General features: G+C 38.0%; 3 protein-coding genes and 1 long non-coding RNA gene across 4 annotated transcripts; all 4 read left to right on the forward strand.

The window, feature by feature from the left end:
- Positions 1–365: 365 nt before the first annotated feature.
- LOC103452947 (uncharacterized) lies at positions 366–2,326 on the forward strand. Its single transcript, XM_008392470.4, has 3 exons — positions 366–762; positions 1,150–1,538; positions 1,680–2,326. The coding sequence occupies exons 2-3, from the start codon at positions 1,252–1,254 to the stop codon at positions 2,119–2,121; spliced, it is 729 nt and encodes a 242-aa protein (XP_008390692.2). The 5' UTR covers positions 366–762; positions 1,150–1,251; the 3' UTR covers positions 2,122–2,326.
- Positions 2,327–2,479: 153 nt separating this feature from the next.
- LOC103424014 (uncharacterized) lies at positions 2,480–6,635 on the forward strand. Its single transcript, XM_029089871.1, has 5 exons — positions 2,480–2,540; positions 2,652–2,746; positions 5,203–5,316; positions 5,695–6,095; positions 6,176–6,635. The coding sequence occupies exons 1-5, from the start codon at positions 2,480–2,482 to the stop codon at positions 6,633–6,635; spliced, it is 1,131 nt and encodes a 376-aa protein (XP_028945704.1).
- Positions 6,636–10,154: 3,519 nt separating this feature from the next.
- LOC114819937 (PHD finger protein ALFIN-LIKE 1) lies at positions 10,155–12,782 on the forward strand. Its single transcript, XM_029089652.2, has 5 exons — positions 10,155–10,516; positions 10,622–10,654; positions 11,060–11,282; positions 11,792–11,912; positions 12,239–12,782. The coding sequence occupies exons 1-5, from the start codon at positions 10,426–10,428 to the stop codon at positions 12,491–12,493; spliced, it is 723 nt and encodes a 240-aa protein (XP_028945485.1). The 5' UTR covers positions 10,155–10,425; the 3' UTR covers positions 12,494–12,782.
- A 1,691-nt stretch (positions 12,783–14,473) lies between these two features.
- Positions 14,474–14,896, forward strand: LOC114820203 (uncharacterized). Its single transcript, XR_011573942.1, has 3 exons — positions 14,474–14,521; positions 14,636–14,693; positions 14,822–14,896. It is a non-coding gene; the product is annotated as an uncharacterized lncRNA (long non-coding RNA).
- Positions 14,897–22,910: the final 8,014 nt, after the last annotated feature.

A 22,910-nucleotide genomic window follows, 5' to 3' on the forward strand; every position in this document is an offset into this window, starting at 1 on the left:
TGTGCACCATTTTGTCTCTGACATTGTTCTCCAACGATGCCTCCTGGGTGAAGGGGCCCATCATTATTATTTTTTTTCAGTCAATCTGATAAAAAAAAATAGGTTGGTTCGTTTTGTCCTTATATCTACACAATTCTCTATCTTCATTCGTGACCATGTTGGGCAAAAAAATCTGCAAACCAATCTCTGGATATTGTGAATAAATGACTAAAAAAAATTTCATTGGGCAATTTGGATAGAAGTTTTCGCCTAAATTCCCAAATTATTCCACAATCCTAATCACTTTTGTTATGCACTTTCTGTCACGATCCAATATCACCAAAAGGCAAAGGGCAAATTGTATTTCCAAAATACTAAATTACTTTTCCTCTCTCATTCAAAAAACAAAAGTGAACCCTCGAGGAAGTTGTTCTGGCACCTTGTCTCGGAAGTCTTGCGAAAATACCCTTTTGCCCCTCTGCTTTTGCAAATTCCATCCACCACTGTGACTGCTCTGTTTTCTTTCGTCTGATCAATAATTGAGCTCACTGTATAAATATGTAACCTCTTCAAGCTTTAGTCACAGCGCAGAGACTTCAGATCAACAGAAAATCCAACGGTTTTCATTGAGCAGAGAGAAAACTGAGAGAGAGAGAGAGAGAGAGAGAGAGCGCAATGTCCGTCGATTACTACAAGCTTCTTCAAGTTTAACGAAACGCCAGAGACGACGACTTGAGGAAAGCCACCGAGGCCAACCTCAATCTAATCAACGATGCCTACGAGGTATGTGATCATTCGGATTTCAGTTTTCTTTTTCCTAGTAAGTGATATTCTAGACTATTCTAATTTGTTGGCGGCGTAGATGGTCTTTGTTGATACCGTTTCTAATAAAAACACTTATGTTCATAAACGCTTTTCAATGTAAAGATGGTCTCGTCTGAAACTATTTATGTAGAAAACAGCTTTATTTGAAGTGCTTTTATTAGATTTTGGTAAAGCCCGTGTTAAAAAATTTCAACCACTTGGAAGTGGGGTGCTTCTTCATCAATCAAAAGCGCTTTTAGTTGTAGTATGCAGAATGGGCAGGAACTGCTGCAAATTACGATTCTAGTTTATTTTAACTAAAATTTGCAAATTGAAATTTGTTGCTAATTATGGGTAAATGGGCAGGTTTTGAGTGATCCCAGAAAGCGAGCGGTGTACGATCAGCAGGGCGAGGAGGGTTTGAGGAGAGGTGCAGCGCAGCCTCCTCATTCACCTGGGTCTGGCGGCATGAACGGCAGGTGCCCTGACCCATTCACGCAGTTTTTCGGGCCAGGGACCGGCAGGTCTCGGGTTACGGAGTCTGTGAAACCGGAAGAGATATTCTCGACGTTTTACGGCGGAGGGACGATAGGGGTAAATGGATTCAAGTCGTTTGCATGCACGGACTCAGGACCTGGAAATGGGCCGAGGAAAGCCGCGGCGATTGAGAGGACATTACCTTGTACTTTGGAGGAACTGTATAAGGGCGCCACCAAGAAGCTGAAGATTTCTAGGGATATTCTTGGTGCTAGTGGGTAAGTCCCTCCTTCCCTTTTTTCATGAATATATATTTTTCGTTTAATTTTGTGATCTGGGAAGTACTTGTTTTGGTTGCATGATCTAATAGAAAGGAACTTTGAAGTAAATTTAAATGTTCTTTTTTTTATTTGGTGCAGAAGAAAAAGCACAGTGGAGGAAGTTCTAACAATCGAGATCAAGCCAGGGTGGAAAAAGGGCACGAAAATCACTTTCCCAGAGAAAGGGCACGACACACGGCGAGGTGTTATACCAGCAGACATTGTCTTCATCATCGATGAGAATCCTCACGATGTTTTCAAGAGGGACGGGGACGATCTGATTGTCACTCGGAAGATTTCTCTCGCGGAGGCTCTGACGGGTCACACCGCGCAGCTGACAGCCCTAGACGGGAGAAATTTGAGTGTCTCTATTGATTCCATTATCAGCCAGACCCATGAAGAAGTGGTTAGAGGGGAGGGGATGCCTATCCCGAAGGAACAATCCAAGAAGGGGAACTTGATTGTCAAGTTTAGCCTCAAGTTCCCTAAGCTCACCTCGGAGCAGAAAACCGGCATCAGAATGTTGCTGACATCTTTATAAACGCCGGTTGTTGAGTCGTAGCAGTCCGTATTATCTTCCTAAAGTAGTTTAAGCTTTCCTAGGTGTTCTAATTAAGTAGGTGTTTGGTGTGTTTGCTTGTGTAACAAGTAGATTGCTGCTCTATCAGCAATGACAAAAAATCCTTTCATGTCTGTATGTTTTCAGTGTGTTTAATTTCTTCACATCTAAATATTTTCGGATGAAACCTTGTGCGATAGAACGAGAAATAGCTGCAATTGAACCAACACCGAAACACGATGCAGTTCCAATTAGTGCAATTTCCGCCCACGGGTTTTGAGAAAATTATAACACTGAAACAACATACGTATCCCAAATCCACAAAAACCTAATAAAAACAATGACAGTTTATACCGGAGCTCAAACCAATTGCTGGAGCTGCCGTGCCGGTATTCTTTCTGGTTAGACTAAACTTGTTTCATCAGCTCAGCATGGTTCTCCAGCATTGCACTCATCACGTTCGAGATTTCCATCTCTTGCATATGAAACTGTCTTAACATTTCTATATGAAGGTTCCTCGTATCCTCATCTACGGACTTGCAAAAAGAATGGTGAGTTTCTTGCAGAGAACATCGAAGAATCTGAAATGCAAAGGAATTTCCCTGCTGTGCATCTTGTTGATGCACATTTTGGAGATGCCAAGTTCCTCCGTCCATTGCTGGAAGATCCCCTCACACCTAATCGTTAAAGGAGTATTTTTGATATCGGCAGTCAACAGCGCAAAATGTAAATGTTGATATCCATTCATATTCATAAAGCATATGGACAGGTTCACTAAAACCGTTGATTAGTTTAACACGTATGGATGACTAAACAATTTTAAAATTGAATGATTTTGTCTAGATATGATATTCTGATAATGATATTCAAATGATGATAAAGAGAATGACCATTTTCGATTATAATGTTCTGACGATAAAATTTCGTTAATCGTAAACGAGGAACAAGTAAATTTCCCATAAGAGGACATAAGCATTATCCTTGTTTATTTTTCCTAATAAAGCCCTTTTGATACATGTAACTACAAAGGAACATAACCGACCAAATCGGTCACTATCAAATTGGTTTAACTGGTTCGTACTAACTAATTTGAGGTGTAAACGGAACCAAACCGGTTGACAACTACACCTACTCACCCATACAAAAAAAAACCCAAGAAAGTTGGGGCCAAATTGCAAAATTAGAACTAGTGTTGAGACGCCCATAAGTTGGGGCCTAATTGCAAATTAGAACTAGTATAGAGGCATCTATGTGAAATTGATACAATATATGTCCTTGCTAAATTACAACAAATTACGTAATGAAACGATATTATAAGAAACGGTACTTAAATTCTCCTCAAAATCGTACTCCGAATAAATTATAAATGCATTAGTATTGTCTAATATCTGACTATCTAAATTTTGACAAAAGCTAAGGACTTTTGTTATACACTTTCTATCATAATCCAATATCACCAAAGGCAAAAGGCAAATTGTTTTTCGAAAATACTGGTATCATACTTAAAAAAAAATTTATAATTCTTAAAAACAACTTGGATGAACTTCTTTCAAGAGCAATTTTTTTTTACAACCCAAAAACTTGTTTGTTCAAAACCATTAGGTGGCAGTGGTTGAGGGAGGATATTAAGGTCGGGTTGGGATCCGAGAAGCGACCAGGAAAATACTCACCAAGACCCAATATCTTGACGGTTTGATTTGGAACTCTCAATTTCACACTTCATACTATGAAGTCATGTTGTCTTCAGATGGGTTTTGTTCACATATATGGTGGTAGGTTGCTAATATCAAATGTTGCCATTGAAATTGAGCAAATTGAGTTTGAAGTAAAGCCTTGGTAATGGCGGAGAGGTGAGGTTGGGGCTTGCGGGTGGTTAGAGTGAGGGGATGGTGGGTTAGGGATGGTGGGAAGAAAATACCTCAGTCACCGGAAAGATCCATGCCATGGTCGCCGGAGCATCTCTCAGTTGCCGTAAACATATCTCTCATCACCGCCAGTTACTCTCAGTTGGTGTTTGTGTTGGGACTACCTAAGAATTAACAATTAACCCTAAATCACAATGTGATATATATAATAGGAAGATGTACCTGTTGAAGCCATCGTGGTTGTCAAAAGAACTTTTCTACTCACTCAAGCCCTTTATGCTCTTATGGTGATAGAACCTTAGACTTAGAACCCATACTTTGTGAGTAGGGAATCCCTTTTATTTATTGATGACTGGTAGCCAACTTCCATCTATCATAGGTGCGTTGGTTATCGTCCCATATCATCACAACCTGGAAGTTATTGAGTAGTGGAAGAACGGTTTGTATTCAAAGCATTTTGGATGTGTTTCCATGATTATAGGACGCTAGTATTCCACGTATACAACTCATTGATGAATTTAAATTTATTTTTATCAACATATATCTTAGTCCTTATCACAACAAGTTGAGTCCATATAGGATTCTTATAGTTTGGTGTTTGGTGTCGCTGGCCTCGATGCCAAGGTCCTGTAGATGTTGTGAAGAAGAAAAAAAAAACAGTAAAAATAGACTTTTGTTATTCTCATATTTTAGGCTAGTTTTTGAGTTCAAGTTCTGCAAAACAAGCTTACCAAGCAAATTTTTGAGTTGTGAATTGAGAAACAGTTTTTGAGTTAAAAACCTTGAACTCAAATAGAATACCAAACAAGGTCTAAATTACTTCTCCTCTCTTATCCAAAAAAAAAGTGAACCCTCGAGGAAGTTGTTTTTCATGTGCTCCAAAACCCCTCAACGAGGAGTTCATGAGCAAAAGCAAAAGCAAAAGCCATCAACTTTTCTTGAAAAGCAGCTGCTCAACCAAATAGTCTTCTGCTGTAGTAACTCAAGCCACTGTACTGGTACCTTGCCTCGGAAGGCTTGCGAAAATACCCTTTTGCCCCTCTGCTTTTGCATATTCCATCCAACACTGTGACCCTGCTCTGTTTTCTTTGTCTGATCAATAATTGAGCTCGCTATCTAAATATGGTCGCACTTGAAGCTTTAGTCACAGTTCAGAGAGTTTAGACCAACAGAAAATCCAACGGTTTTGATTGAGCAGAAAGAGAGAGCAGTGACCGTCGATTACTACAAGCTTCTTCAAGTTCAACGAAACGCCAGAGACGTGAGGAAAGTGGCCGAGGCCAAGCTCAATCTAATCAACGATGCCTACAAGGTATGTGATCATTCGGATTTCAGTTTCCTTTTTCCTAGTAAGCGATATTCTAGACCACTCTAATTTGTTGGCGGCATAGATGGTCTTTGTTGATACTATTTTTTTATAATAACACTTATGCTCATAAACGCTTTCCAACGTAAAGATGGTCTCGTTTGAAACTGTTTATGTAGAAAACAGTTTTATATACAAGTGCTTTTATTAGAAGTGATTTTAGTAAAGCCCTTGTTAATAAATTTCAAGCACTTGGAAGTGGTGCTTCTTCATGAATCAAAAGCGCTTTCAGTTGTAGTATGCAGAATGGGCAGGAATTGCTGCAAATTACGATTTTAGTTTATTTTAACTGAAATTTGTTGCTAATTATGGGTAAATGGGCAGGTTTTGAGTGATCCCAAAAAACGAGTGGTGTACGATCAGCAGGGCAATGAGGGTTTGAGGAGAGGGGCAACGCAGCCTTCTCATTCACCCAGGTCTGGCCGCATGAACGGCAAGTGCCCTGACCCATTCACACAATTTTTCGGGGCATGGACTGACATGGCTCAGGTTACGTCTCGGGTTATGGAGTCCGTGGAACCAGAAGAGATATTCTCGATGTTTTTAGTTGGAGAGACGATAGGGGAAAATGGATTCCAATGGTTTGAATGCACGGACTCAGGACCTGGAAATGGGTCGAGGAAAGCCGTGACGATTAAGAGGACATTACCTTGTACTTTGGAGGAACTGTATAAGGGCGCCACCAAGAAGCTAAAGATTTCTAGGGATGTTCTTGGTGTTAATGGGTAAGTCCATTCTTCCTTTTTTTCATGAATCTATATTTTTTGTTTAATTTTGTGCTCTGGGAAGTAATTTTTTGGTGTAGAAGAAAAAGCACAGTGGAGGAAGTTCTAATAATTGAGATCAAGCCAGGGTGGAAAAAGGGCACGAAAATCACTTTCCCTGAGGAGGGGCACGACACACGGCGAGGTGTGATACCAACAGACATTGTCTTCATCGTCGATGAAAAGCCTCATGGTGTTTACAAGAGAGACGAGGACGATCTGATTGTCACTCAGAATATCTCTCTAGCGGAGGCTCTGACGGGTCACATCGCGCAGCTGACAGCCCTAGACGGGAGAAAATTGAGCGTCTCCATTGGTTCCATTATCAGCCAGACCCATGAAGGAGTGATTATAGGGGAGGGGATGCTTATCCAAAAGGAACAATCCAAGAAAGGGAACTTGATTGTTAAGTTCAACGTCAAGTTCCCCAAGCTGACCCCGAAGCAGAAAACAAGCATCAGAATGTTGCTTTTTATTTTTATTTTGTTTTATTTTTTTTGAAAAACCTCGACGGTACGAAGGAAAAACATCAGAATGTTTCTGACATCTTTGTAAACGCCGGTTGTTGACTCGTAACAGTTCGTATTATCATTCTAAGTATTGTAAGCTTTCCGAGATGTTCTAAGTAGGTGTTTGGTGTGTTTGCTTGTGTAACAAGTAGATTGCTGCTCTATCAGCAATTATAAAAAATCCTTTCATGTATGTATGTTTTCAGTATGTCTAATTTTTTCATCAATCTAAATATTTTTGGTTGAAACCTTGTGTGAGTGAATGAGAAATAGATGCAGTTGAACCAACGCCGAAACACGATGCAGAAATTGATACAATTTCCTCCTTTACCTAGAAAACAAACGCGCATGGATGGAGAGAAAATTATGACACTGAAACAATGTACATATCTGTAACATCCCACATCGACAAGCGGAAAATGAGTGATGTGCCTTATATGTACATACCCACCTCTATATAGCACGATGCCTTTTAGGAGCTCACTGGCTTCGATTTCCATCAGAACTCCGAAGTTAAGCGAGTTCGCACGAAAGCAATCCTAGGATGGGTGACCTATTAGGAAGTCTCGTGTGAGTTCCCAAAAACAAAATTGTGAGTGTGTAGTCAGGGCCCAAAGCGGATAATATCGTGCTACGACGAAGTCAAGCCCGGGATATGGTGGAGCCCGAGTCGGAATGTGACAATTTGGTATTAGAGCCAATCCTTGGCGGGAAGTGTGTCGACGAGGACATTGGGTCTCTAAGGGGGGTGGATTGTTAGATCCCACATCACCTAGGGGAGTGGATCCTCTATGCCTTATATGTACATGCTTACCTCCATATAGCACAAGGCTTGTTGAGAGCTCATTGGCTTCGGGTTTCATTGGAACTCTGAACTTAAGCGAGTTCACGCGAGGTCAATCCCAAGATGGGTGACCTACTGGGAAGTTCTCATGTGAGTTCCCAGAAATAAAACCGTGAGGGCGTGGTCGGGGCCCAAAGCGGACAATATCGTGTTACGGCGAAGTCGAGCCCTAGATGTGGTGGACCCTGGGTCGGGATGTGACAATTTGGTATCAGAGCCAATCTCTGGCTGGAAGTGTGTCGACGAGGACGTCGGGCCCTTAAAGGGGGTGGATTGTTAGATCCCACACCGCTCAGGAAGAGTAGATCCTCTATGCCTTATATGTACATGCTTACCTCCATATAACACGAGGCATTTTGGGAGCTCACTAGCTTCAGGTTCTGTAGGAACTCCGAAGTTAAGCTAGATCACAACAAGAGCAATCCCAGGATGGGTGACCTATTTGGAAGTTTTCGTCTGAGTTTCTAGAAACAAAACCGTGAGGGCGTGGTCGGGGCCCAAAACGAACAATATCGTAATACGACGGAGTCGAGTCCGGAATATAGTGGACCTCGGGTCGGGATGTGACAATATCCCAAATCAATAAAAAACTAGTCAAAAGTGACAATGACAGTCTTAACCGGAGCTCAAACCAATTGCTGGAGCTGCTGCGCTACTGGTTTTCTTTCCGGTTAGACCTAACTTGTTCATCAGCTCAACTTGGTTCTCCAGCATTGCACTCATCACGTTCGACATTTCCATTCTTGCATGTGAAACTGTCTTAACATTTCTATATGAAGGTTCCTCATATCCTTGTCTACGGACATGTGAAAAGAATGAAGAGTTTCTTGCAGAGAACGTCGAAGAATCTGAAATGCAAAGGAATTTCCCTGTTGTGCATCATGTTGATGCACATTTTGGAGATGCCAAGTTCCTCCTTCCATTGCTAGAAGACCCCCTCACACCTAATCGTTAAAGGAATATTTCTGATATCGGCAGTCAACAATGCAAAATGTAAATGTTGATATCCATTCATATGCATAAAACATAAGGAAAACTAATGAAAAGTGCTTCAAATATTTGCATTTTAATGAAAAACCATACACTAACTTTATTTAATGATAAGAACAAAAATAAATAAATAAAAAAACATAAAAAATAAAAATCGTGATAAAAAACGTCTGTAAAGAAGCAGCTGTCATTCATTGCTTCCCTGGCTGGACCAAGAAAAATCGATCGATTTGTGATTTTTGTGTCTGTTTCAGTTGTCGTCATGACTAATATCGACTTTTGTTTTCTTCTTCTTCTTAATATCCTTTGCGTAACGTCCCCTACCCACCCACCCAAAACTCCATCAGACCTAGATTTCAAACCCAGATTTGATCCAAGATACTAGAAGACATTACTAGCAACAAATTACAACAAAACCAAGCTAATTTTACCTCCTATTTCAAAGGTTGTAGCTGAATTCCATTAGAGCAACTCTTACCAAGAACCCCTGCTTGGATTATCCTACTTCCCATTACAGAATTTAACATGCCATGGTACCATAGGGATCCCCAGCTTGCGCATGTCTTGTATTTGGTGGTTTGGGGTCTCAATTAAATTGGAATTTGTGGTGATGGTGGTTTAGAGAAAAGGCAGAGAGTTCGAAAAGAGAGAGAGAGAGTTCTGGAGTGTTCACGGGGGAAAAGGAAAAGAAGAAAGAAAAGGGGAAGAAAAGAGAATGGGTCGGGTTACAAACATAACACAGTGGTGTAGTATTGTTAAATTTCATAAACAGTATAGTAAGTTTCATAAACAGTGTCGTAAGTTTCATAAATAGTGTAGAAGTTTCATAAACAGTGTGAGGATGCATGAGTCTTCGCGTCAGATTTTTTTTAATTTTTTTAATATTAAAATTATGCCATTTTCATTAAAATTTAAGTTCTTTTGTCATTTTTATTAAAATTTAAGTCTTTTTAATTAAATAAAGTTATAACATGATTTTTTTATTAAAATAAACTTAGTCCAAGCCCTTTTCATGAAAGTTTCCTAAAACATATGGACGGATCACAAAAAAACGTTGAATAGTTTAACAAGTATGAATGACCAAACGATCTTGAAATTGAATGATTTTGTCTAGATATGATATTCTTATGGTGATAAAGAGAATGAACAATTTTGATTATAATGTTCAAATGGTAAAATTTCATTAATCGTAAGTGAGGGACAAGTAAGTTCTCCATAAGAGAACACAAGCATTATCCTTGTTTATTTTTCCTAATAAAGCCCCCTTTGATACATGTAACTATAAAGGAACATAACCGACCAAATCGGTCACTACCAAATTGGTTTAGCTTGTTTGTACTAACTAATTTGAGGTCTAAACCGAAGCAAACCGATTGACACCGCACTAGGATCCTTGCCGGATCCATTCGCTAAGGATTCTAGGGATTCCGCAATCCTGTCCGTTCATTGTATATCGTGCGGTCAGTTTTTGTTAGGTACTATTTACTTATGAATTTTAAATTTTAAATGATTTCTAACTGCACGATATACAATAAACGAACAGGATTGCGGGATCTCTAGGGAATGGATCCGGCGAGGATCCACCTACACCTATTCACCCATACAAAAAACCCAAGAACGTTGGGGCCAAATTGCAAATTAGAACGAGTATAGAGGCGACTATGTGAAATTGATACAATATATGTCCTTGCTAAATTACAATTTCTCAGTATTTTAGATTCTCCATAGAACTCGATGGGAGAGTGGAATTATCAAGTATCCGCGACCTAAACACACCCTGCTCTCTCTCTCTCTCTCGCTCCTCGCACGTTTACATGCATCTCTCTCCTCCTCCGATCTGTCTTCATGCTTTTCCCCTTCCCTCTCTCTAATTCGAACTCTTTCCCTGCACTGAAAGCCTAACACTAGATTCCCAATTTCTTCCCCAAAACGCTCCCTTTTAGATCCCATGGAGATGGCCTCGAGTCCGCGAACGGTGGAGGAGATCTTCAAGGATTACAGTGCTCGGAGAACCGCCGTTGTCCGCGCTTTAACTTACGGTACTCCAATCTCTCTCTCTCTCTCTCTCTCCTCTCTTTCTCTCTCTTAATTTTCTTTGGGTATTGGAAATCTCTGACCTTTTCGGTGGTTTTGGTTTCTCGCAGATGTCGATGAATTTTACGGACTCTGTGATCCAGGTAAATGCCTAATTGTAGATCAGACTTCTAATTATATTTTGCTTGCTTTTGTGAAATTTTAATTGTAATTTTACCCTAAAATCTCTGGCTTTTGTAATTTTGTATGAAAATATGAATGTATTTCTGTTAATTAAATGCTTAATGTATTTTGTAAAAATAATTTGTATATGTTTCCTAGAGACTGAGAATTTGGAAGGAGCTAGGGAAAGGATACATTTGTCTGTTTTTTTTTTATTCTGCTAAATCTTAATTTCTACTGTAATTGTGTGCTAATTAATTGGATTAATTGTTAAAACTGGAGCCTTCTGACCTTAGCTTCATTTAAGTTCACTTTAGGTAAACTGAAACCAATTTCTAATTTTTTTTTTTTTGACCCAATTCATGATTTTCTTTGGTTTGGTTCAGAGAAGGAGAATTTGTGTCTGTATGGGCACCCGAATGAAACCTGGGAGGTGACACTTCCGGCGGAAGAAGTCCCACCAGAGCTTCCTGAGCCAGCACTTGGGATCAATTTTGCAAGAGACGGCATGAACCGCAAGGACTGGCTCTCTCTGGTTGCTGTTCACAGTGATTCTTGGCTGCTCTCTGTCGCGTTCTATTTTGGAGCACGTCTTAACCGCAGTGAGAGGTATGAGATGTTTTTTTTGTTGTTGCTGCACGTTGGTATAAATAGCTGCTAGTGTTCCTCGTCTTATGTTGTCGATGCATGATTTAAGATGTCTATATCCTGATTTAAAATTTCTTTTCATATAATACCTGATGCAGAATAGCTACGTGAGTGGAGCAATTGGTATAAGCGCTAGCTATCTCCACTAAATTTTGAAATCAGATATTATCTGACCGAAATCCTTTGTAGTTTAGTTTAATAGTCACTTTTCCAGTGTCCTGCATTGACTATATACCAAACTTAAAACGAACCTAAAAAAGTCCATTATGGCCATTGAAGAATTTTGAGCACTTGACCCCTTTTTTCTGCGACTTGCAGCCAGGCTCCAAGTATAAAATGACTGTATGTTTCAGCTTTTAAATGTCTGTCATTGTTTGGAATTGAGGAACTTCATTGCAGCAAGTTCTTATGCATCTTTGCTTGAGTTCTCGATAGTTTTATTCATCAGGATTTGCTCTGTATATTTACAGGAAACGCCTATTTAGCTTGATCAATGATCTTCCTACTGTCTTTGAAGTTGTGACGGAACGGAAACCCGTCAAAGAAAAGCCCAGCGTGGATAGTGGAAGCAAATCTCGAGGCAGCACAAAGGTCAGATGAATCGTTTCTTGTTCTTTTTATTTATTTATTTATTTATTTATTTTTATTTTTTTTCCATCTTAGAATCTTATATTACCCGTTCTTGTGTAAGGTTCTTACTTGTTGAGAATCTTTTGCTTTCATGTACAGTAAATTTCTTTTTCCAGCTCAAGAAAAGAAAAGAACAAAAATATATTTGGTTACAGATAAACCACGGATGTCGATGTACTCAAAGATGTCGTGTCTTATAATTGCTAGCTTTTCAGTACCGCTGATGTAGGAATTTGGAATATGTGTTTGTTATATAGTAGCCACTAACTGATTCGTCTTCTCTGTAGAGATCCGGTGATGGACTAGTGAAAAGCACTCCTAAGCTACCACCTGATGAGAGCTTCGAGGAGGATGATGATGAACATAGCGAAACTCTCTGCGGGAGCTGTGGCGGAAATTACAATGCAGATGAATTTTGGATCGGCTGTGACATCTGTGAGAAATGGTTCCACGGAAAATGTGTCAAGATAACACCTGCTAAGGCCGAGAACATCAAGCAATACAAATGCCCGTCTTGCAGCTTGAAAAGGGGCAGGCAGTAGCGGACACTCAACCCAAACCATCGGACGAGAACAAGGCAGATAGCGTCGTCTCAGTGGCTGACAAAGTAGTATAGGAAATGTCACTACTTAATGTACTGCATTTGTTGTTGTGATGCTTGTTCATAATAGATGCTCTGTTCAAAGGGTTTGGAGCCTTTCTTCTTCCCCATCAAACGTTTGCTTCGGTTTTTATATTATCTTCCAGTTATTAATCATGACAAATTGTATGAATTATATTTGAACCTTTCAACCTTATGAAATTAAGATGAGTATAATCCAGGTTTGGCAATTCTGAAGTGACTCAGATTTAAATGTACATGTGGCATTCTTGGTGCAGGGTGTAAGTTTATATTGAAAGTTGGAATAAGAGTCATGTATCGAGAAAGCCGGGAGTTAGATATAATCTTGGGAGATATTATATGTTCAATAAATATTTGTCACGTGTAAAGCGCATTAAAGGGATGGAGGGAGTTAGATATATTATTTGGCAAGAATCGAACATAAGATCTCTTCCTAACAAATAAAGAAGAATACTACTAGACTGTAGTACTAAGCAGCGTCTCTATAGCATTTTTAATTAGCATTTTTAATTGGGAGCAGCCTCTCCATAAATGGGGGTAAGGCTAGCCGACATTCACCTCTCCCAGACCCTGCGTAAAGCGGGAGCCTTGTGCACTGGGTACGACCTTTATAGAGTTTCTCCTTGTCCCCTGGCCCTCTTGATTTGATTAATTAGTTGGGGTTGACTTACTTGGATGTATACATGTTTGTTCGCAATTTTACTTTTATTAGTCGTCACACAATTTTATCTTTGGTTAATTTTATAGAGACCAACTATTTAGATCAAATTTTATAAATTATATTATGTAGTTGTTGATGATTGAATTATTACGTTAGTGTTAATGCACATGCGTATTTTTATTAGTGACACTAATTTATGCTATATTAATTTTTATTTAAAACATATTTTAAAGAAAATTAAAATATGACAGCTGGGCATATATAATTTCTAGCAGCCAGCCCCTCTATTTTCCTAGTGAATAAGGTTTGAACTTTGACCAAGGTAAATTTAACTTCGTACATAACACTGCAAACAAAGAATTTAAGTCGAAATATTTGACTTAGAAAGTTTTAAGACATAAAACATTAAAGTTTCAAATGTTGCGGACTCTGCTGCTTTTTCTTAGTTTCATCCGACGGTTAGAGACAGCTTCCAAACGCAGCACTCTCCACTTAGTTCACATCGTCTTTTGTCTACGACTGTTGGTGCTTACAACTGTTGGTGCTTCTTGTACGTGTTATTCTTTTTGTTGTAATCGTGTTCCTCCTCTCCACAGAGCTCAGGAGCACCTTCTGATCTTTGACGAATTTGAGATGCGTTTAAGCCGATCAGCGAGCTCTGCGGCGAATAAGGAACGCCTGCGATGGACGCAAGAGCTGCATGATAGGTTTGTGGAGGCAGTTACTAAGCTTGGTGGCCCTGATCGTAAGTCCAATTAATCTAGGTTTAGTTCATGCAGTTAATTTACTTAATTTGACGTGAATATTGTCCCAGTTACTTGATCTCTCTGTATCATGTGATTCGAGAGTGATTGTGTAACGCGAGAGATAGAGAGACGGGGTGAATTCTCGGTGACACGCTCGAATCCCCCAGTTATTAATATGGTGTGCATGGCTTGTTCTATATAGCTAGCCGGTGTGTATTCATTTAGGTTTATAATCACTTTGGTTTTATAGGGGCAACACCAAAGGGTATCTTGAAGGCCATGAGCGTCTCTGGACTGACCATTTACCACATCAAAAGCCATTTGCAGGTTCGTTCTCTTTCCCTTTGTCACGCCCCGTTTTGAGATATGATCAGTTAAGACCAAGGGAAAACAACGAGAAAATGTAAAACTTTGGACTGCACTGCATATTGTATCTGCTTTTTGATAATTTTCCAGGAAAAAGTATCTGATTGTTTTTTTTTTTCTTTTTATGATTTTCAGAAGTACAGAATCTCGAAGTTCATTCCAGAGTCGACTAGTAGTAAGTTCAATTTTAATCTTCTATTTATTTCCTTCATATATTTTGGTACATCTGATGGCATCTAATTACCTACTGCTTACTTATCTTGTGGTACTATTGTTTGATTTTCCACAGAAGGCAAGCTTCAGAAGAAAAACATTTCAGAAATGCTGCCTAATTTCGGCACAACATCGTCAGTAATCATGTTCCCTCTCCCTCTTTGAAGTTAAAAAAAATAATAACCATGTTGTATCAGTTAATTGTTGAATTAGCTTCACTAATAAAATTTTGAACCTACTGTGTGTTTTGAACAATTTCTAGTGCTGCTCAGCTCAATGAAGCCTTCAAAATTATGCAAGTACAAGTAAACAGGAGACTCAGTGATCAACATGAGGTATATAAATAAATTGTTTATCCAAATCACAGTCTGCAAAATTTCTACCTCCATATAAATTGACAGGCTATATATGTAACGGATGTCTGTTTTAACAAAGAATATACGTTGATGTGTCATTTATGTGTGTCCATATTCTCGTCACAAACAAAACTTACTGACATGTTATGTCAAAGAGGTTTCTGTCATATGAGTACCGAACACGGTCACGATCACCAAAAATTACTAATAAGATTCTTTTTGTGGGTTCATTTTTAAGGTGCAAAAGAGCCTGAAACAGAAATTTGAAGCCCAAGGAAGGTTTCTTGAAAGATATTCAGCAGAACACCATAACACAAACAAGAACCGTCCGATCCTGATCACAAAACCTAAAAAAGCTCCCTTGTCGCAGACGTTGCTGCCTTCTCTCTGTGACGACTCAGAATCAAATGCAAAGGACTTTGGATCGGACTCGGAGCCTGACAGAAGTGAAACAGAAACATCTGCAGAACAATTCCGAACTCTGAAGAAGAAGCTCAGGCTTCACCATCATCAAAATGACCACAATGTCCAGCTTGCACTTAACTCAGAGTTCTGCTATATCCCTCATGAGGACGACCATATCAGATTTCCTTGGAACTTTGCAGCCTGCTCATCTCCTTTACCTTTAGTAGTGCCCAGCTGCTTTCTATAAATTAAAATTTGATGAGTGCCATATATATATATGTGTGTGTGTGTGTGTGTGTATTTGTATAAGAAATGGGATATTTTGATTTTGATGCTTCCATTTGCTTTGATTGGAAGTGTGTGGAAGCAATCAAAATATCCATCATAGTATATAGAGATTAGTAGTTGAAGATATTTCCTAATAAGATCTTGGCAACACTTTCTCTATCGCCAAATACACGTATAAATATTTGGGATAAACTTACACTACTACGTAATACATATGGTATTGTACTCTTTTGTTTGGAACTAAAACATGACAACCAAGTCTTGGCACCAAGGGCATGCAGACATCTTCATTGACTGAGTTCAAACAACATGAAACTGTTCAAACACCATGAAACTTAATGCTTATTTCTGGTCCTCATTTTCTTCTTCTTTTTAACAAAACCAAGTCTTCGAGATTTTATCAAAAGAATTGGACCACTATACGAATTACGAAGTCTCCATACTCGTGATCAGTTTGAGTCGGCAAAGAGAGGACGTACACTTAACTTAGGTATATTGAAGAGAAAGGGTGATTTGCGTAGGCAGATTTGTACCTTATAGTGATTGCAATGGGATATTTCCACATCATGCACGATTTTAATTAATTTATATTGGAGAAGCTTTTGGTTGTCATCGTCAAACTAATATATGGTAGAATCAACGTCGGAGTAGCAATTGTGCATATCTGTTTGGATATTTAGTGGTGAGTTAGGCTGTTGCCGCGCCGATTTTTAACCAGATCGGATTTGTGCTAGATTCAAACCAGAGTTTGCCATTGTGCCTCTAGTGGGAATCTAATGCTTTAGGAACATATTGTTGGAAGTTTTGAGACTCTTGTCCCACATTGGGGAAAACAAGATTCTCAAGGGCCTTTATATAGATTTAATGCTTTAGTCTAGTAATTACAACATGGGCCAGTTGGAAATGGATTGAAGGTTTGGGCCGTATGGTTATGTGGATTAGGCTTGTATAATATAGCCTAAATACAATTAATATTAATTAATCAAAACAAGACCTTGGGCTTGGGGCCTTGGAATTTAAAATTAATCTGATTCATTAATTTTAATTTTCAGATTAAGTTTTTAATTAATTTATTAATTAAAAACGTTTTGTAAGAGTTGTGTACCTTCAGGGTGTGAAACAGCCTATATATCTGCAATCACAGTTTCCAAATGGATAATCCTTTTTTCTGTACGAATTTCTAGAGAGTAAACACACAAAAAGCAAATTCGCTAGAGTTCTAGAATCCAGTGCGGATTGGAGAATTAGGTAGTTGAATCCTGGTCGAGCAGACGTCGTAGAACCACAAGCACAGGAGTGGGACGAAAATACTGTTCGAAGGACATAGCTTTTACGCTAACCTCTACCTTTTGTAATCAAGTTAGTAACATTAATTTCTGTTTTCATTGTATAATTTTCATTCTGCACAGCAAGTATATTTTGGTTAATAAAATAGTAGAATTTCTGTTATTTTTGTTTATTTCTGAATTGTTCTCCAACAATCTTTGAACAGTATGGAACAATCAAGAACTAAACCTCATTCTGAGAAGCCTAAGAAATTTAAGGGCGGAGATTTCAAAGGATGGCAGCAGAAGATGCTGTTTTATTTGACAACACTAAACTTGGCTAATGTTCTGCGCGAGATAGAGCCTACTGTAGATGGACAAAATATTTTTTCTGCAGAAACTTTAACGACCATTGATGCTTGGAAAGATAATGATTTCCTTTGCAGAAACTATATTCGTTGTATGATGTCTATGGGGCATTCAAAATAGCCAAGGAACTTTGGGAATCACTTGAGAAAAAATATAAAACTGAGGATGCTGGTTCAAAGAAATTTGTCGTGGGCAAATTTTTGGACTACAAAATGGTGGATTCCAAGTCTGTTGCCTCTCAAACTGAAGATCTCCAGAAAATCATCCATGACATTCATGTTGAAGGGATGATAATCAATGAGTCTTTCCAAGTGGCGTCCATTAAAGAAAAACTGCCACCTTCTTGGAAAGAGTTCAAGAGTTATCTCAAGCACAAACGTAAGGAGATGACCCTTTAGGATCTCATTATAAGGTTGAGAATTGAGGAAGATAACAGAAAGAATGAGAAGGGCATGGTTTCGAGTATGGAAGCCAAGGCGAATGTTGTTGAAGGAAGTTCATCAAAGCAAAGGCCAAAATTCCAGAAAACTAAAAAGAAGGAAAGCCACTTTATCCCTGGTGCGAAAGGCAAAGACTTCAAGAAAATCAAGGGAAGTTGCTGGGTTTGTGCAAAGCAAGGCCATAGGGCTTAAGAATGTCGCCATTGAAGGGATAAAGGTCCTGGAAATCAAGGCAACAACAACCGCGCAAACCTGATTGAACACAATGTGGATGCCCTGGCTGCAATGATTTCTGAAATCAACCTTGTATCTGACCATGCTGATTGGTGGATAGAGACCGGTGCTACTCGCCATGTTTGTGGTGACAGAAATATGTTCTCTTCGTACTAGAAAATCGAGGGAAACGAGCAGCTGTTTATGGGAAATGCATCCGCATCTATTGTGGCTAGAATAGGGAAGTGTGTTATGAAATTCACTTCTGGAAAGGAATTAACCCTTCTTGACGTGTTGCATGTTCCCGATATAAAGAAGAATCTTGTTTCTGGCCCTATCCTTAGTAATAAGGGATTCAAACTAGTTTTTGAATCCAATAAGTTTGTATTAACTAAAGGGGGAATGTTTGTGGGAAAGGGTTACCTTGCTAATGGATTATTCAAACTAAATGTACTTGCTAATGCTATGAATGAAATAAATAATGCTTATGCTTATATTGTTGATTCGTCTAATTTATGGCATTCTAGATTAAGACATGTAATTTCCGTTCTCTTTTTAGAATGCATAATTTAGGTTTGCTACCCAAAATTGATTATCTAGATAATGTTAAATGTGAAACTTGTACAGAATCGAAATTTGCAAGTCAAAGCTTTAAATCAGTGCATGAAAAATCTAATGATTTGTTAGATTTAATTCATAGTGACTTGTGTGATTTTAGATCATATCCAACTCGTGGTGGAAAGAACTATTATGTAACATTTATAGATGATTTCAGTAAGTATTGTTATGTTTATTTACTTCATAGCAAAGATGAGACCTTGGATATGTTTAAGACATATAAGGCAGAAGTTGAAAATTAACTTAACAAGAAGATTAAGTATTGTTATGTTTATTTACTTCATAGCTAAATTTTGTGCCACACATGGCATAATTCATCAAACAACAGCCCCTTATACACCACAACAAAATGGTGTTGCCGAACAGAAAAATAGGACTTTTAAAGACATGATCAATTCTATGTTGAATAGTTTTGGGCTTCCACACAATTTGTGGGGTGAAGCTTTACTTACTGCAAATAAAATTTTGAATCGAATTCCACCTAAAAAGAGAAAGGAGTCACCATATGAATTATGGAAAGGAAGAACTCCAACATTTAAATTGCTTAAAGTGTGGGGTTGCCTTGCAAAAGTACAAGTTCCATTGCCAAAGAGAACAAAATTAGGGCCTAAAACTATAGATTGTGTTTTTATTGGTTTTGCATCTAATAGTTCAGCTTATGGATTCTTAGTTTTTCATTCTGAAGTAAGTGATATACATGTCAATACTGTTATAGAATCTATAAATGCAATATTTTTTGAGGATATTTTTCCATACAAATTAGGCAAGTCTAATTTATTGAAAAAGAGATACATGATGATGTATCTGAGGTTACTGACGAACCTAGAGAACATGATGAAGGTTCAACCTCGTCTAGAGTTCAAGAAGAAGAAGAACTTGAACCTAGAAGAAGTAAAATGACAAAAATTCGAAAGGACTTTGGGCCTGATTTTGTGACCTTAGTAACCGAGACAGAACCTCAATCATTCAAGGAGGCCATGTCCACTCCTGAAGCTCCATTTTGGAAGGATGCAGTTAACAGTGAGATAGATTCCATTATGCAAAATCATACATGGGAATTAGTCGATTTGCCCCCTGGCAATAAGCCAATTGGGTACAAATGGATCTTTAAGAAGAAATTAAAACCAGATGGTACAATTGACAAATATAAGGCTCGTTTGGTAGCTAAAGGATACCGTCAAAAACATGGTTTGGATTTCTTTGATACATACTCACCTGTAACGAGAATTACTTCAATAAGACTATTGATTGCTATAGCTGCACTCCATAACATGGAAATACATCAAATGGATGTAAAGACTGTGTTCTTAAATGGAGACTTAGATGAGGAAATATATATGGAACAACCCGAGGGGTTTGTAGTTAAAGGTAAAGAACACAAAGTGTGTAAACTTGTGAAATCGTTATATGGGCTTAAACAAGCTCCAAAGCAATGACATGAAAAATTTGACCATGTTATGATCACACACGGTTTTAAGATAAATGAGTGTGATAAGTGTGTCTACACAAAAACTCAAAATAATGCTTGCGTTATGTTGTGTTTATATGTAGATGATATGCTTATAATGGGAACTAACAAAGAGATAATAAATTGGACCAAGAAGATTATTGAAATCAAATTTCGATATGAAAGATCTTGGACTAGCTGATGTGATTCTTGGTGTAAAAATAAAAAGAAACCAAGAAGAATATATTCTTACTCAGTCCCATTATATAGAAGCTACACTTAAGAAATATGGTCATTTGGAAAGTAAAGATGCAATTACTCCTTTTGATGCCAATAGCAAACCTAAGAAAAATAAAGGTGATGTTATATCTCAACGTGAATACTCACAAGTTATTGGAAGCCTTATGTACATTATGAACTGTACAAGGCCTGATATAGCATATTCCGTGAGTAGACTGAGTAGATATACATGCAATCCTGGGCATGATCATTGGGAAGCTTTAATTCGAGTTTTGAGATACTTAAAGCATACAATGAATTATGGATTGCATTATACGATGTATCTTCATGTGCTTGAAGGATTTACTGATGCGAATTGGATATCGTATAGTACTAATACGAAATCCACAAGTGGATATATATTTACTTTGGGAGGAGCAGCAATATTTTGGAAATCTTCCAAACAAACATGCATAGCCCTATCAACTATGGAATCAGAATTTATAGCTCTCGATATGGCTGGAGGAGAAGTTGAGTGGCTAAGAGATTTTTTGGAAGATGTTCCCCATATGGCCTAAACCTGTAACGGCAATATGTATACACTGTGATAGTTTAGCTGCATAATATCGAGCTAAAAATAGTGTATACAATGGGAAGTCTAGAAAAATTAGACGAAGGCATAATACAATAAAGCAATGGCTCTCTAGTGGTGTCATTTCTATTGACTATGTGAAGTCAAAAGATAATATTGCGGATCCGCTTACTAAAGGCTTATCTAGAGAGCAAGTTAAGCATACATCGAGGGGAATGGGTTTAAAGCCAATAGAGTAAAATGAAACTGCCAAACGGAAACCTAACCTAGTTGATTGGAGATCCCATGGTCTAGGTTCAATAGGCAAACTGGTTTGGCTAGATTCAAGAAGAAACACACTTACATAGCCATTCCTATGATGGAAGAAGTGTGGTGACTGCTGATAGTATAAGATACATTAGTTTAATGATATTGGTACTTGTAAATCAAGTGGAATAGTAGCAGCCTATTCATAATCAATATCACCTATTTGAGAGTAAATGTGGGGTCACATTTATGAGAATTACATGGCTACATTCTCTAAAGCTCTCATGAATCTAGGATTTGTTCAGGACCAAAATGAACACAAACGTATGAATTTGCGATGTGTTGGTGTGACATATGTTTTGCTTATTGTCTTGGTTTACTGCGGAGATGAACAGTTCAAGATTTTATATTCACTGCGTCATCTCGTAAATCCGATAAGTATATACTAAGGTAGGTTCAAGTCCAAAAGACACCTCTCCCGATGTATGTCACATCCATTGTTTACTCTCGTGTCTCAGTTTCTCTAGGACCAAATAGTCGTCTCAAAATGTCGGGTATTGTTGGAAGTTTTGAGACTCTTATCCCACATTGGGGAAAACAAGATTCTCATGGGCCTTTATATAGATTTAATGCTTTAGTCTAGTAATTACAACATGGGCCATTTGAAAATAGATTGAAGGCTTGGGCCGTATGGTTGTGTGGATTAGGCTTGTATAATATAGCCTAAATACAATTAATATTAATTAATCAAGACAAGGCCTTGGGCTTGGGGCCTTGTAATTTAAAATTAATCTGATTCATTAATTTTAATTTTCGGATTAAGTTTTTAATTAATTTATTAATTAAAAACGTTTTGATTAAAAGACACAGCTCTTAGAAAGAGTTGTGTACCTTCAAATACACTGAACAAGTATTTGAAAAGGTGTGAAACAGCCTATATATTTGCAATCACAGTTTCCAAATGGATAATCCTTTCTTCTGTACGAATTTCTAGAGAGTAAACACACAAAAAGCAAAGTCTCTAGAGTTCTAGAATCCAGTGTGGATTGTAGAATTAGGTAGTTGAATCCTGGTCGAGCAGACGTCGTAGAACCACAAGCACATGAGTGGGACGAAAATATTGTTCGAAGGACATAGCTTTTACGCTAACCTCTACCTTCTGTAATCAAGTTAGTAACATTAATTTCTGTATTCATTGTATAATTTTCATTCTGCACAACAAGTATATTTTGGTTAATAAAATAGTAGAATTTCTATTATTTTTGTTTATTTCTGAATTGTTCTCCAACATGTATAACACTAATAAATATGCATGTAACATAACATAAGATGAATTTGCAAACATATCACATTGAAAATTTAGTACTGTAATTGTCACATGCAATTAGAGGTGACAAATCAACCCATTGGATTATTAGTGGGTACTCATTAAGACCAATTTAGTTCAATTTCACCTTACACCATTGTCATCACTACCAATAATGCACTTATATTATGGTAATATCAAATTAAACGGGTCTTAACAGATAATCATAAATAACCCTGTAAATTGATCTTCCACCATAAATAAAAATTACAAGATTATTCTAGTGCAACAACACGACCATATACAATATTCTAATAAAAGGCATGGACATTAATACTATTCATATAATTTTAAAGATTCAACTTGTGCCTTTCCATTAGGCCCTGTTGTGCGGAAGCGGCATTCGACTGTAAGTGAATAGTAAGACAGAACAGAATAAAAACACTATCAACAAGAACACCAAGATTTATACTGGTTCGGCAATGCCTACATCCAGTTTGGAGACGATGGAGTATTCCACTATAATCAATGAGAACATACAATCGTGTTTATCACTCAATTTCCCAAAGACCCAAATAACCCAAGCT

The sequence above is a fragment of the Malus domestica genome, chromosome 12 (assembly GCF_042453785.1).
Source record: "Malus domestica chromosome 12, GDT2T_hap1".
NCBI classification, from domain to species: Eukaryota; Viridiplantae; Streptophyta; class Magnoliopsida; order Rosales; family Rosaceae; genus Malus; species Malus domestica.